Source organism: Malaclemys terrapin, chromosome 8 (genome assembly GCF_027887155.1).
Source record: "Malaclemys terrapin pileata isolate rMalTer1 chromosome 8, rMalTer1.hap1, whole genome shotgun sequence".
Taxonomy (NCBI): domain Eukaryota; kingdom Metazoa; phylum Chordata; order Testudines; family Emydidae; genus Malaclemys; species Malaclemys terrapin.
The window spans coordinates 28,790,083-28,803,619 of NC_071512.1; the positions used below are offsets into that span (position 1 = coordinate 28,790,083).

General features: G+C 40.7%; 1 protein-coding gene across 3 annotated transcripts in view; it reads left to right on the plus strand.

Annotated features, from left to right (window-relative positions):
• TENM2 (teneurin transmembrane protein 2) overlaps positions 1-13,537 on the plus strand; it is a 1,031,222-nt gene that overhangs the window by 989,456 nt on the left and 28,229 nt on the right. For all 3 annotated transcript variants that reach the window (XM_054036715.1, XM_054036716.1, XM_054036717.1), the window contains 5 exons: positions 1,051-1,300; positions 5,197-5,217; positions 9,723-9,955; positions 11,699-11,853; positions 12,359-13,233. In XM_054036715.1, the coding sequence (XP_053892690.1) occupies positions 1,051-1,300; positions 5,197-5,217; positions 9,723-9,955; positions 11,699-11,853; positions 12,359-13,233 (1,534 nt within the window). The remainder of the gene's footprint in view (positions 1-1,050; positions 1,301-5,196; positions 5,218-9,722; positions 9,956-11,698; positions 11,854-12,358; positions 13,234-13,537) is intronic.

The window sequence follows — 13,537 nt, forward strand, 5'->3', positions numbered from 1 at the left end:
ACAAGAAGCCTAGGTGTCGTTTTCAAAATCAGTGAGGTCAGTTTATTTAACACGTACTTTCATGGATGCTATGTGGCAGGTTGAGCTTTGTGGCATTGTACCAGCATGTGCATTCCACCCTTGCATATGGTGTCATGGTTGTTACAGCTGTCAGTGGTGACAGCTGCACTCACGGCCGTGCTATAAACCTCTTCACTTGAAGATGTAATAATTGGATTTCCAAATGAACACGCAGCTGATAGTTTCCTACAGTATTTTCCATACTATTTGACCACATTGTTAGCAGTAGCTTTTCTGTGCTGTTTGGAGCTGGGGTATCCTGGCAGACCTAGAAGAGGCAGGACTCACATTATCCCTCAGAGTGGTTGGCAGTCCCAATTCAGACATTCCTCCCACCCTCAGAAATGGGGATGCTCCTCTACCTTCCACACTTTCTCTCTAGCCCTTGAAAGCCTCTTCAGGCATTTTGCTCTTGTCTCTGACTTTTTCCTTTTTCCCCTTCTTCTCTTTCCCTTCATCTCTTTTCCTGTCCTTGCCTGGGTGAGAAGGACAGCGAGAGGGAGAGGCAAAGAAGGAAGAGGACAGAAAAGCTGACACAGGAGTGTCCATATAATAATACAAATAAACTGAAGGCAGAGGAAGCTCAGGGGCTAAGCTTATCAGGGGCAAGTGCTCTCAGTTCTTTGTCTCTTTGTTTTGCTTTCTAGTTGATGACATTATAACCGTAGCCTTCCTTTAATCCGCCTCTGTAGGATGGAAGAAGAAAGAGATGTATGACAGTGGTTTGACTCATAATGACTTGTAGTGTCTTCTAATACGACCCAACATTACACCTTTAACTTTACTGCTAGTTGAGTAATTCTTGTGCTCAGGCTGCCCTGAAAACACCAACTATCCCTCTCCTCACTATAATGTTGTGAGACCATGCAACTGAAGGCACTTCACCTTACATTCCTGAACCAGTGTCACATCAATTGTTAAAAGCAGGCCCTCTAAAGGTCAACTTTCCAAATTATCATAGTAACCACTTCCATTTCCCTTCACTGTTAGGTATATTGCATAAAGGCAGTGGAGAGAATCGGTTTCTAACTCAGCAGCCAGCCGTGATTACCAGTATTATGGGGAATGGGCGCCGAAGAAGCATCTCCTGTCCAAGTTGCAATGGTCTCGCAGAAGGAAACAAGCTTTTGGCCCCTGTGGCACTTGCAGTGGGAATTGATGGAAGCCTCTTTGTTGGGGATTTTAACTATATTCGGCGCATCTTCCCATCTAGGAATGTCACCAGTATATTGGAATTAAGGTAAGGTGTCAAACGTAGCCCTTTGACTTATGTAACCTGTGCTGAAATCAGACTTTCCCATTCCTTTTTATAATTTTCTAAAACATTGTCACTTGCCACCTGATAAGTTTCCAATGGAGAAATGGGGCACAGAAAAGCATAGCTCAATATCTATGGATGATAGAGCAATGAATATTAATAGAGAAAAAATGGAAGATGATCAAAGAAGAAATCAACTTATCTCTTTTTGTTAATCACTTAATACAATCTCCCTTTACTATTAGACAAAGCCTACCTAGTTTTCAAGACTATGGGATTGACTGCCTATCATTGGTGAGCCAGAGCAATACGCCAGGGCTTAAAAGCCTTGTGAGTTCAGAAGAGTTTTTGATATCAACATTTTTTTGTGGCCATTGTCCCCACTCCTTTCCCCCTTCCCCACATTTTTAAATATCTTCCTTTAGATTTGGTCAGTGCAGTTAAAATGAGGTTGATATTACAGAGCCACATGCATAATCAGGATACTATAATTCTTAAAAATTATCTCACTGTGCACAAACAATTGCTGAAGATTTGGTCACATAAATAGAAAAGGCACCAGTGTAAGTGGACCATTTCACCCATTTCTGTTCACTGTCCTTTTTCTTCCCTCTGGGAGAGGAAAGGGCCATTCCTGAAAACCCTCACCCTTGTGACTAGTCCTTACTCTTACTGCTCAGTCTCTGGAGACAAATTAATTACGTGAGGAAAAACTATATGATTAGATCCTACGTGAACACCTTCTTGGTCCTTCTGCAGCTCACTTGTTGGCTGTCAAGAGATGCAGCATAATCAAACTACTGCTCTTGTAAACTTTAAAAAGCTGACAAACACCTCAAGAGAATTCGAATAGCTAGCCTATTTCTCTGATACTACCAGTAACCAATCGCTTCACTTTCAGTGCCTGAGAAACACAACAAAATGATTGGGCTAGGAAGAGATGATGAACCTGGTTCTGGTCTCACACCAGTTTTCCACTGATGTAATTCTGTTAACTTCAATGGAGTGAATCCTGATTTATATTAGCATAAGTGAGGTCAGAATCAGGGTCGCTCTATGCTTAAGCCCATTACCTGACACCTGTCTTGTGCATCACTGCACATCAATGCCTCTTCACCCCCTGGGAACATCATTCTAGAAAACAGACTTACGATTTTTATCCTCAGATGTGAAATAAAACTGGGCATGCTTCCTATTAGCAGATCAGTATATGTTCCGAGCAGGTAGTTTGTGTGGCTGTGTGACCCACCATAAACATTTATCATTGTAGAACATCATTGCACTCTGACTCCTCATTTTATATGATTAATTTAATTCATTCAGTTGGGTTGTAGCCTGCCTTCAGACACATAGCTCGGCACAAGGTGGGAGGGGTTGCAAGCAGTTCAGAGGACCGAATGAGAATTCAAAAGGACCTTGACAAATTGGAGAATTGGTCTGAAATCAACAAAATAAAATTCAATAGAGATAAGTGCAAAGTACTTCACTTAGGAAAAAATCAAAATGCACAACTACAAAATAGGGAATAACTGGCTAGGTGGTAGTACTGCTGAAAAGGATTTAGGGATTATAGAGCAACATAAATTGAATATAAGTCAGCAATGTGATGCAACTGAGAAATGGGCTAATATTGTTCTGAGGTGTAATAACAGGAGTGTTGTATGTAAGACGCAAGAGGTAACTGTCCTGTTCTACTCAGCACTGGTGAGGCCTCAACTGGAGTACTGTGTCCAATTCTGGGCACCACACTTTAGGAAAGATGTGGAGAAATTGGAACGTGTCTAGAGAAGAGCAACAAAAATGATAATAGGTTTAGAAAACCTGACCTATGAGGAAAGGTTAAAAAAACTGGGCATGTTTAGTCTTGATAAAAGAAGACTGATGGGGGATGTGATAACAGTCTTTAAGGGCTGTCATAAAGAGGGCGGTGATTAATTATTCTTCATGTCCACTGAAGGTAGGACAAGAAGTAATCAGCTTCCAAAGGATGTTGTGAAATCCCCATCTTTGGAGGTATTTAAGAATAGGTTGGATGAACACCCGTCAGGGATGGTTTGGGTTTACTTTGTCCTACCTCAGTGCAGGAGACTGGACTTGATGACTTCTTGAGGTCCCTTCCAGCCCTACATTTCTATGATTCTATAATGTTTATAAGTAAAGGCCAACATTTTCAAACTGAGGCGCCTAATATCAGGCATTTATTTCCATGTCACCTCAGCATCTCTGAAAATCAGGTCACTTTTATAGGTGCCTAGCAGTAGACTTCCAAGTTTGAAAATGTTGGCCCAAAATTTACAAGAGGACTTGCTTGATCACTCTTCCCTTCTGGCTGTGCAGGTGAACAAGTGTCAATCTCAGCCTCTTTAGAATATGTCAAAAAAGTAAGAAAGCACATCAGCAAAGGTCGGGGTGCTTATCCTTTCTTTATGTTTCTATCCAGCTACCCTTGTCTTTTATTAGTCTGTTTTCCATAGCATAGTTTTCTTGGCCTCTGTAACAACTACTAGCAATGAACAATGAAGCTATTTCATGTTGGGTACTGTTGAAAATCTACAACAGGCTTGATACAGTCTTTGGACTTACACTCGTCGGTTTAACTCTGTGTTCTCAGAAAGGAATCTGGGTCCAGTCCTGCAAATGTTACTCATAGAAAACATCCTCGCTCAGAAGAGTGGTCCCATTAAAATCTGTAGGACTTACATGAGTAGGGGTTTGAAGAATTGGGCCCTTAGGTATGAACAGGACCAGAATCCCAAACTGGCATATTTGCAATTTTATTAAAGCTTCTAATATTTCCATAATTAATACCAAAATATTCCTTCATTTGTGGCAGATAACAAATACCAATCTGGTCTTACATATGCAGTGTAAATCACAATGAGTAAAATTGTATACAAGAACAGAATCATGCATGATATTTCACTTTCACTAAGCAGGATAAAATTTCCCCAAGACATCAACTGATATCACTGGCTAATAAGAAGTTTGAGCCAGGACTGTTACATGGCACAATTTACTGAGTGAACCTTGCAAAGTTCCAAGCTTCCAACTGTGCTGTAAGAGCTGCAGCTCAGGAGTTACGCACATCATTGGTATTCCACTCAGTGTGTATTTTTAAACAAAATTGTATAAACACAATAACACACACTAGGCGCAAAAAATATATTAATTCACGTCTGGGAATATAGAGGGCACTTGCCTTTTGGCCTTGTGCCTAGACAGCACACTAGGCATCAATTGATACAACACAGTTCATGTCGTTCAGTCTCTTATTGCTTTGTTATCAAATAGCAGTAACCAAAGAATTACTTTGATCAGCTTAGAGAGTTTCTTGATCAATGGCTGCATTTACAGTCAAACCTGCTTTAAGCAACTACCACAGGGACCAAAGGGGGAAAATGTGTTGCTTAGTAGAAATTGGTCTAAAGGTTAAAAAAAATTCTTTTGGGAAACTACTTTTGGGTAGTTTAAAGTGTTTGCTTTCAACTGTTAGAAGTGATCCTAGTGCCGGTTTCACTGTATATTAACCACACCTCTCCGCTAAGCCCACTGTTCCATGTGGTAAACTGCCACCTTCTTCCCCCCTCTCTCTCAGCACACAAGATGAACATTTTTCCACATAGTGATTATTTCAATGATCCAGAAAGTGTCTTGCAAAATATGCCTGGAGGGAGGGTATCATAGCAGGGAACTATCTGGTGATTACAACACCCCCTGGCGTGCTTCATCCCGAAACCAACCTAAGGCTAGAGCTGAAGAGAGATTTCCTCTCTTGTGTCCTTTTGTAAAATAAAAACAAAATGCTATGTATGCTTTACCATCTATGCTTCAGCTAACTGTTTGTTCTTTTTTTTTCCTTTTGTTCCCTTTCTATAAAGAAATAAAGAGTTTAAACATAGGTAAGACCAAAAGCTCTTTCCCATATAATTTGATACAGTTTGTTTGCTTCACTGTGTTTGCTTTTTGTGTTGTGCTTCTTGTGTAACATAATGTTTTTCATGTACCAAATATAGTAACATTTTTATGTGCTAATTGTGTGTTATGAATATGATAAACGTTAGCAATTATGAAATGCAGTCAAAAAGAAACCAAATAAGTTCTGACAGTAATTAGGAATTTCTAGTGGAATGCAAGTATAATGAACCCAAAGTTAACTTTTACATAAGCATTTCTACCTGCGGTCTGTAATTGGTCTAAACAGTTGAAGCAAACTACAACAGTAGCTTTTGAAAATGCTGGACAGGGTTCACAAAGACATTAATGAACTGGAAATGGGTCAAAAACTCATTTTCAACTCATTAATAATTTTTTCTGGATTTTCTTTCTTTCTTTCTATTGTCTGACTATTAACAATGTGGTGGTCTGGTTATATAATTGATTAGTTAGTTTAACTGGAGTTTAGAATCCATTTCTAAGGGCTTGTCTAAACTGGCAAGCAAAATTGGCGCTGCTGTGATCGATGCAGTGATATCGATTTAGTGGGTCTGGTGAAGACATGATAAGTCGATGGCAAAGTGCCTTCCCAGCAACTTCAGTACTCCACTTCCCCGAGAGGCAGAAGGTAAGTCGGCGGGAGAGCGTCTCCCATTGACATAGCGCAGAGTAGACACCACTTTAGGTCAGTGTAAGCTACGTCGCTCCAGGGTGATTTTTTCACACCCCTGAGTGACATAACTTACAGCGACTTACGCAGCAGTTTAGCCAGGCCGTGAACAGAGTTCTAGTTCATAGGCATTAAAGGGAAAACTCTTTTTGTACCACATAAACACTAAACCCACTAGCCAGGTGTCCCCAGCAGTTGTACAGCTGGCATAGCCAGCCCCTGTGCCTTCTTCCTCACAGTCCCCAATTGAGAGGAGGAGTAAAACAAGGAGAGTGGTCAGCATATGAAGAGTTCTGCAATCCCCAGATGGTGTATGGTCCCTTGAGGATCATAGTCTGATGGTTCCCCATCTCTCCTGAGCCCAGTATACATGGCCTAATGGTGTGATTCCCCTCTCACAATGGAGTAAATCAAGAGGGAGGCGGAGTCAATTCATTATTTGTATGATTATTTGTGCTGGTGGGTGGCTATTAGTTGCAGTTGTAAATCTGACTAATTGTTAGGACGCTTAGAGCTTTGTGTATGGCAGCTTTTCTTAGTATTTAAATCGAAGAAATAAGTGAAGTGAATGGAGTTACTCTGGTGTAAGTGAGTGGAGAATCAGACTCTAAGATCCACACCTGCCTACGCCAACTCCCAGGCAACCTGCTTCCCGACAGGTTGAGTCTCATTGACCTCATAGTACTAAGTGTTATGTTCACTAGTAAGCGCTAAGAGATGAGGCCTTGTAGTAGAGTATCTCCAAGCAATACTGATTATTTTATTAAAAACCTTTTTAAACAAAGGATACATTCCCTGCCTTCGTGTAAATCTAATAAAGAATTAAAGGGATTTTTTTAATGGCAAAGGGAGAGGCCAAAGCTGCTTAGTCAAATGCAAGTTTGGGAACTCTTTATTTCTCCAATACAGTATATACAGTATGTCATGTCTGTATTTGAGAAAATAAGCCATTAGCTCTTTGTGGGCGTAATGAAGGTGCTTCATTTTAGATCAGTTTCCATCTGCCAAATTTGATTTGCCCCATTATCAAACTTGGAGAAAAAAGCCCCTCATATCTTGTGAGCTTGCTGCTGAGTTTGGAGAATAGGCTCACACCCTCTCTCCCCTTGTTCGGCTCACAATGGAGAGCAAACACATATATAACAGGTCTGCATATGTGCCAGTGAGTTGCTGAAACAAATGATAATGAATGCTCTGAATGAGATCACTGCATCATGATCATAGCCTGGATGGAATTCTGATGGCAGGGAGGGGCGGTGAGGTCAGTGTATATATTGATGACTGCATAAGAAAGATAGAGAGGAAGAGGACCAGAAGGCACCCTCTGTGGGCTAGAGTCTGCCACCCTACCTTGCAGTGCTTGATACCTTACTTCCCCTCGATTTCAGTAGGACCTACTTGCAGAGTGAGGTACTACTCAAAGTGAGTATTGTGACAGAACCTGCTCTTCAGTGTTAAAGGGAAGCATGTCTAACAGCATGAAAGAGGGGGAAGCATCAAAACAACATTTAAAACTTTTTTTTTAACTAACGAGCCTGGATGTTTATCTGTTGGAAAGCTAAGAGGTCCTGTTAGCTAAAGTCAACATCTTAAGGGCTTTTCCTTGAACCTAGCACTTATCCAAAGCAAAGATAGAAAATTCAGTTAAATATCTTTTGGTGAGGAAAGAGGAAGGGAGAGGAGGTGATGAGATGACCTGGTGGGAAGGCATTATGCTGTAGAAGACAAGACAAAGGACTGAGAGATTCAGTTTTAATCCCAACTGTTCCACTGATCTCACTGCACAAGTCACCTAATTGCTCTGTGCCTCAGTTTCCTCCTCTGTGAAATGAGTATAACGGTACTTACCCATCTTTGTAAAGGGCTTTGCGATCCTTGCATGGGATAAAACTGCCAAGTATTTTCTATTTATTTATTGTACTTCCATCTCTTCATTTTTATGGTCCTTTGAGTCTTCTGCAGATGGTATTACCTCTTCCCATTTAATTTCAGCCAAATCAATCTCCTTTCCAGAATCTACTGTTTTTGAGCAAAGTGCAGAATGTGCTATTGACTCAGAATCATGCCATATTACAGGCAGTGTCAGTCTGTTGCAAAGAAGGAGGATTACAATAGAGAGTGTTTTCTCTGTCCCTCCTCACTCCCCAAAATCTGGCTGTCCTCACATATGCACAGTTGTCTGTGTACTGCTGATAATCCATCTGCAGAAGGTGCCAGTGGCTATATTTCCAGTGAGAGTCTAATGAAGAAATGGCTTATTTTCTCCATCATAACTTGCCTTGACATATCCTCACTCTTGGAGTTATGCACTTTTGCCATATGAATCCAGGAGTGTGGATCTTTGGAGGCAAATGACTCCATTTACTGGTAAGTAACCTGCCTTTTCTCTTGCTGTCCTCATTTGTCCTCCACACTTTTAAAATCTCCATTGATCGTAAATAAGGTCACCATAGGCTCACAAGACTGGTAAATATAATAGAGATCTTGTTTAAAAACACATTAATGTGAATCAATCTTGTTCCAGCTCTAGTTATATGTGTTAATGGCTGACTGAAATTTCACAATTTGCAGATGGTTTGTTAAAATAGTTCCAGAATTCGATAAGCTGTCAAAAATTATAGTTTCATTAGAGATATAGCAATACATCTGAGCATCCATTTTTATAACAAATCATGCAGAGTAGCCCAGGTAAAAGCCAAATACTTGGGCTCTTTCTGATTTTAGTTACATGGCCAACTTTGTATACTATTTTAAGAACAAATGAGAACAAACTTGGTTTAAGGATAAATTTGTTATGCGCCTACTTTCTACTTATGTAAGACCTCATGAATTTGGTGTCAGAGTATTCATGACTCAGAGGTTGGTGCTTTGATCTCATTCCTGAGATTTCAAGGGAATTACAAGAATGACAACAGTTAGAGATGAACCAAAGAGATTTGGCCTCGAGCAGGTACCTCCAACTACTCCCTGCTTCCAAATCAGAGTATAGCAGCATCTTTCCTCCTTCTCAACTTATTATAGCAGTATTGAATGAAGAATCTAATGTTCTTTACTAGTTTACTTCAATATATTAAGCATTTGCTTTATGGAAACAGTCCCTGGCAAAGGAATAATAAAGAGATGTGATAGTACACACTGGAAAAAAGTGTTTCCTCAGCACATTGGTTCAACACAGTGCAGAATTCAGCCCAGTTGGTAGTGGATTTAGAGCTTCACTCCATAAGCAAGGCACTTCCACTGTCTCACTTTTTCATTACTAATCCTTCTGAGCATGCAACCATTGATACTTAACATTTAGGAACACTAAGTGCCAGATTTATCCATCTAACTCAGGGGCTAGTCATCTTTCTGGCAAGCATACAGGGATAACAGTGGGAGGAGGGAAGGGCAAAGCAAGAAAGTGATTTTAAGAAGCAGGGGCAAGCGCCACACTCTTCAGAAAATACTGACCAGTCTGTAATCAGAACCCAGACACATTATCTATTTTTCATTCCTTTTTTTCTTCTCTTTGGTTCATGTTGCACACAAGCCAAGCCATTTGTAGAGCTTGTAGCTAATGTATTTTTAAAAGAATTGTGCCCAAATGAAGCAGTAATATATCAGCACTGTGGGAAATAAAGGGTTTCAATAGGAAAGTATAACAAAGTCCTTAAATGGAAGTAACTCAGACCCCTCAGAATATTAAGATGTCAAACTGTTCTTTCCAGTTCTTTGAGTGGCAGATAACTGTCTACGGCCAAAAGGTCTAGGATGTTTTTAGACTGCTCAGCCATCTCTGTTTTCTGTTTTTCCCTCCTAAAGCAACAACCCTGCCCACAAATACTACCTAGCTGTGGATCCCGTTTCGGGTTCACTGTACGTATCAGACACCAACAGCCGACGAATTTACCGAGTCAAATCCCTCACTGGTGCAAAAGACCTGGCCGGTAACTCTGAAGTGGTGGCAGGGACTGGAGAGCAGTGTCTGCCATTTGATGAAGCCAGATGTGGTGATGGTGGGAAGGCAGTGGACGCAACCCTAATGAGCCCTCGAGGTAAAGGAAGTAAAAGAGATTGGAGAAAGCAATTGTCTGAGGCTAGACTGGTTCTGGATATAATTCTCTAGTAATTAAATCACTACTTGCTTGGTAATTTTTATTCTGTGCTTTAATCACAGCGGATTGGCAAGGGTTCATGCTTTAGTTAAAGCAAACTTTATTACCCCTTCACTGTTTGCTGCAAAAGGAGATTTCACTGAATAGGGCTTCCTCCTAAAAGGAAACTTGCAGACAGGAGAAAACACCATTGTTTGAAACACAAGCCCTTTTGGAGAAGAGGAGGGATGCCTGCTGTAGTATTTTTCTTAATTTCAGTTCTGATGTTCATTAGCCTATTCCTACAAATGGGAAAAAATGGATCTGTCTTTTTAAGCTTCTTTATAATTTATAGTAAGAAGCCATAAAGGATTTTGGGGGATTTTTAAGTATTTTTTTCATCTCAAATGTAATCAGGAATATAGTTTTGTTTTCACTATTTTGCTTGGAGCACTGAAATCGGTGGCTTTGGAGCCCTCTAATTAAAAGGGTGGGTTTGTCAAGTTGTTAGCAAAGAGAGTTTTTCTTTTAATTATTTGCGTTAAGTAGGTGTTGTTGGGTTTGTCAAGTTGTTAGCAAAGAGAGTTTTTCTTTTAATTATTTGCGTTAAGTAGGTGTTGTTAAAACCAAATAGAAAACCCCCCACAAAGGCTTTTACTCTGCAAGCACTTACACAGTTGCTTAAATTTTCACGAGTAGCCTGAGTGAATGCAATGGGACTACTGGCATGTGTAAAGTTAAGCACATGTGTAAGGGCTTGTCTACATTTAAAACACTGGGGCTGCTGTAGCACTTAGAATATCAGGGTTGGCAGGGACTACAGGAGGTCATCTAGTCCAACCCCCTGCTCAAGGCAGAACCAATCCCCAGACAGATTTTTGCCCCAGGTCCCTAAATGGGCCCCTCCAGGATTGAACTCACAACCCTGGGTTTAGCAGACCAATGCTCAAACTACTGAGGTATCCCTCCCCCTGTGTTTCTGTGAAGATGTTTCCTAAGTCAGTGAGAGGGCTGCTCCCATCAGCATAGTTACTCCAGCTCTCTGAGAGGTGCTAGCTACGTTAACGGAGAGAATTCTCCCATCAACCTAGCACTGTCTACAGCGGGGTTAGGTCAATTTAACTGCAACGCTCAGGGGTGTGGATTTTTTACACCCCAAGTTATGTAGTTATACCAACCTAATTTCTGACTGTAGACCAGGCCTGAGTGTTGGGAGGAATGGAGCTCAAAGAATTTTAAAACATCCTGAGTGAAAACCACTTCCACTCTCAGTTATTTTTGATTATGTCTATGGGGTCAAAACCTACAAGTTCTCGAATTACACATAGAGTCTTCTAGGAGAAATGAAATCTGAATGTTTCATGTAAGAATCAAGGAGAAAAATCTTTCTTTAAAAAAAATAGTTTCAAGTTTCTTTATACAGAGGCAGAAAAGAGCATAAGTCAAATTAATGAGTTAATGCAAGATTCAAGATTAAGGTTGACTTGTTAAAAAACCACAGGATAAGTCAGCATACTTCCATTGACTTCAATAGAGGTACATTGATTTAGCTGAGGATCTGGACTGCAGCGTCAAGGGCTGAAGGCCTGAAAAAATGGGGATGAAAAAAAAAGCAGCACCTTGTAACCATCCATATTTGGAATAAACTTATCAATAAAGCATGAGACCAGAGCACTGATTGTTGCTTATTTTGCAAACCTGTAGGAATTGCAGTGGATAAGTACGGGCTCATGTATTTTGTTGATGCCACTATGATTCGGAAAGTTGATCAGAATGGAATTATATCAACTCTGCTGGGCTCTAATGACCTAACTGCTGTTCGACCACTAAGCTGTGATTCCAGCATGGATGTCACCCAGGTAGAGTTTTACTTCCTCTTTGTGTATGTGCCATACAACAGATGGCTATTTACTTTGGATAATTGCCTGGCCATTCTCTGTAGAAAATACAGTATGTTAGACTCCTCTGAAAAAGGATTTAGAGGGTATTGATGACATTATGCAGGGCAGGATAACAGCTTATATAATTAGTTACTGAAAAGAATGAACCTACCCTCTTGCAGTGGTTAATACAAGTTATTTACACAGTTATAGAGAAATGAGTTTGAGATAATGGAAGTTATTGTATAATTGCCTTTTATTTTTCTGTACTTGCTGTAGACTTTCAGTAATGTAGCATTCAGTCCTTTGCAACAGATACATAATTAACCAAAGTTAGCACTGTCCATAGCTTTAATTTATACATGCAAGTATTAAGTAGAGCACTTAGTTCCATGATTTACACATATAATTGTTATGTGTTGAAAACAATTTATTTCTTTTGTGTGAGTTATACAATAATAATGAATTATCGTGTGGTTCATAGGTGCGGCTGGAGTGGCCAACTGATCTTGCTGTCAATCCCATGGATAACTCGCTTTATGTCCTGGAGAACAACGTCATTTTACGGATCACAGAAAACCACCAGGTTAGCATCATCGCTGGACGTCCCATGCACTGTCAGGTTCCTGGGATAGACTACTCCCTTAGCAAACTGGCCATCCACTCTGCGCTGGAGTCAGCCAGTGCAATTGCCATCTCACACACAGGAGTCCTTTATATCAGTGAGACAGATGAGAAAAAAATTAATCGACTACGCCAGGTAACCACCAATGGAGAGATCTGCCTCCTAGCTGGGGCAGCTTCAGACTGTGACTGCAAAAATGACGTCAACTGTAATTGCTATTCTGGGGATGATGCTTATGCCACTGACGCCATCTTAAACTCCCCGTCCTCCTTAGCTGTGGCACCAGATGGCACTATCTACATAGCTGACCTTGGAAATATCCGCATTAGGGCTGTTAGTAAAAACAGGCCCATTCTTAACTCTGTCAACCAGTACGAGGCAGCTTCTCCAGGAGAACAGGAGCTATATGTCTTCAATGCTGATGGCATCCACCAGTACACCCTCAGTCTTGTTACCGGAGAGTATCTGTATAATTTCAGCTACAGCGCCGATAACGATGTCACAGAGGTGATCGATAACAATGGTAACTCCTTAAAAATTCGTCGGGATAACAATGGAATGCCACGCCATTTACTGATGCCCGACAATCAGATTGTCACACTGGCTGTCAGCACGAATGGTGGACTCAAGGTAGTGTCTACCCAGACCCTGGAACTTGGATTAATGACTTACAATGGAAATAGTGGGCTCTTGGCAACAAAGAGTGATGAAACAGGGTGGACGACCTTTTATGAGTAAGAAAGTTTTTTAAATTTGTTGAGTATGCATTTCTCTTTCAAGTGAGCATGGTTAGGGCCTAATATAATGCCCATTGAAATCAATGGTAGTCTTTCTTTTGGCTTCAATGAACATTGAATCAGGCCTTTAAATCTTGATGTAATAGGGTACTGGAGCCACATGTGTGATTTTGTTAACTATAACAATCTTGCAGCGTCCTTGCATAAGGGCCTGAGACGGATGCATCCTGTGAGCTGCTGAGCACCCTAAAGTCCCAGTGCAGAGTATGGATGGTGAGGGAGCTCCCCCACCTCCCAGCAA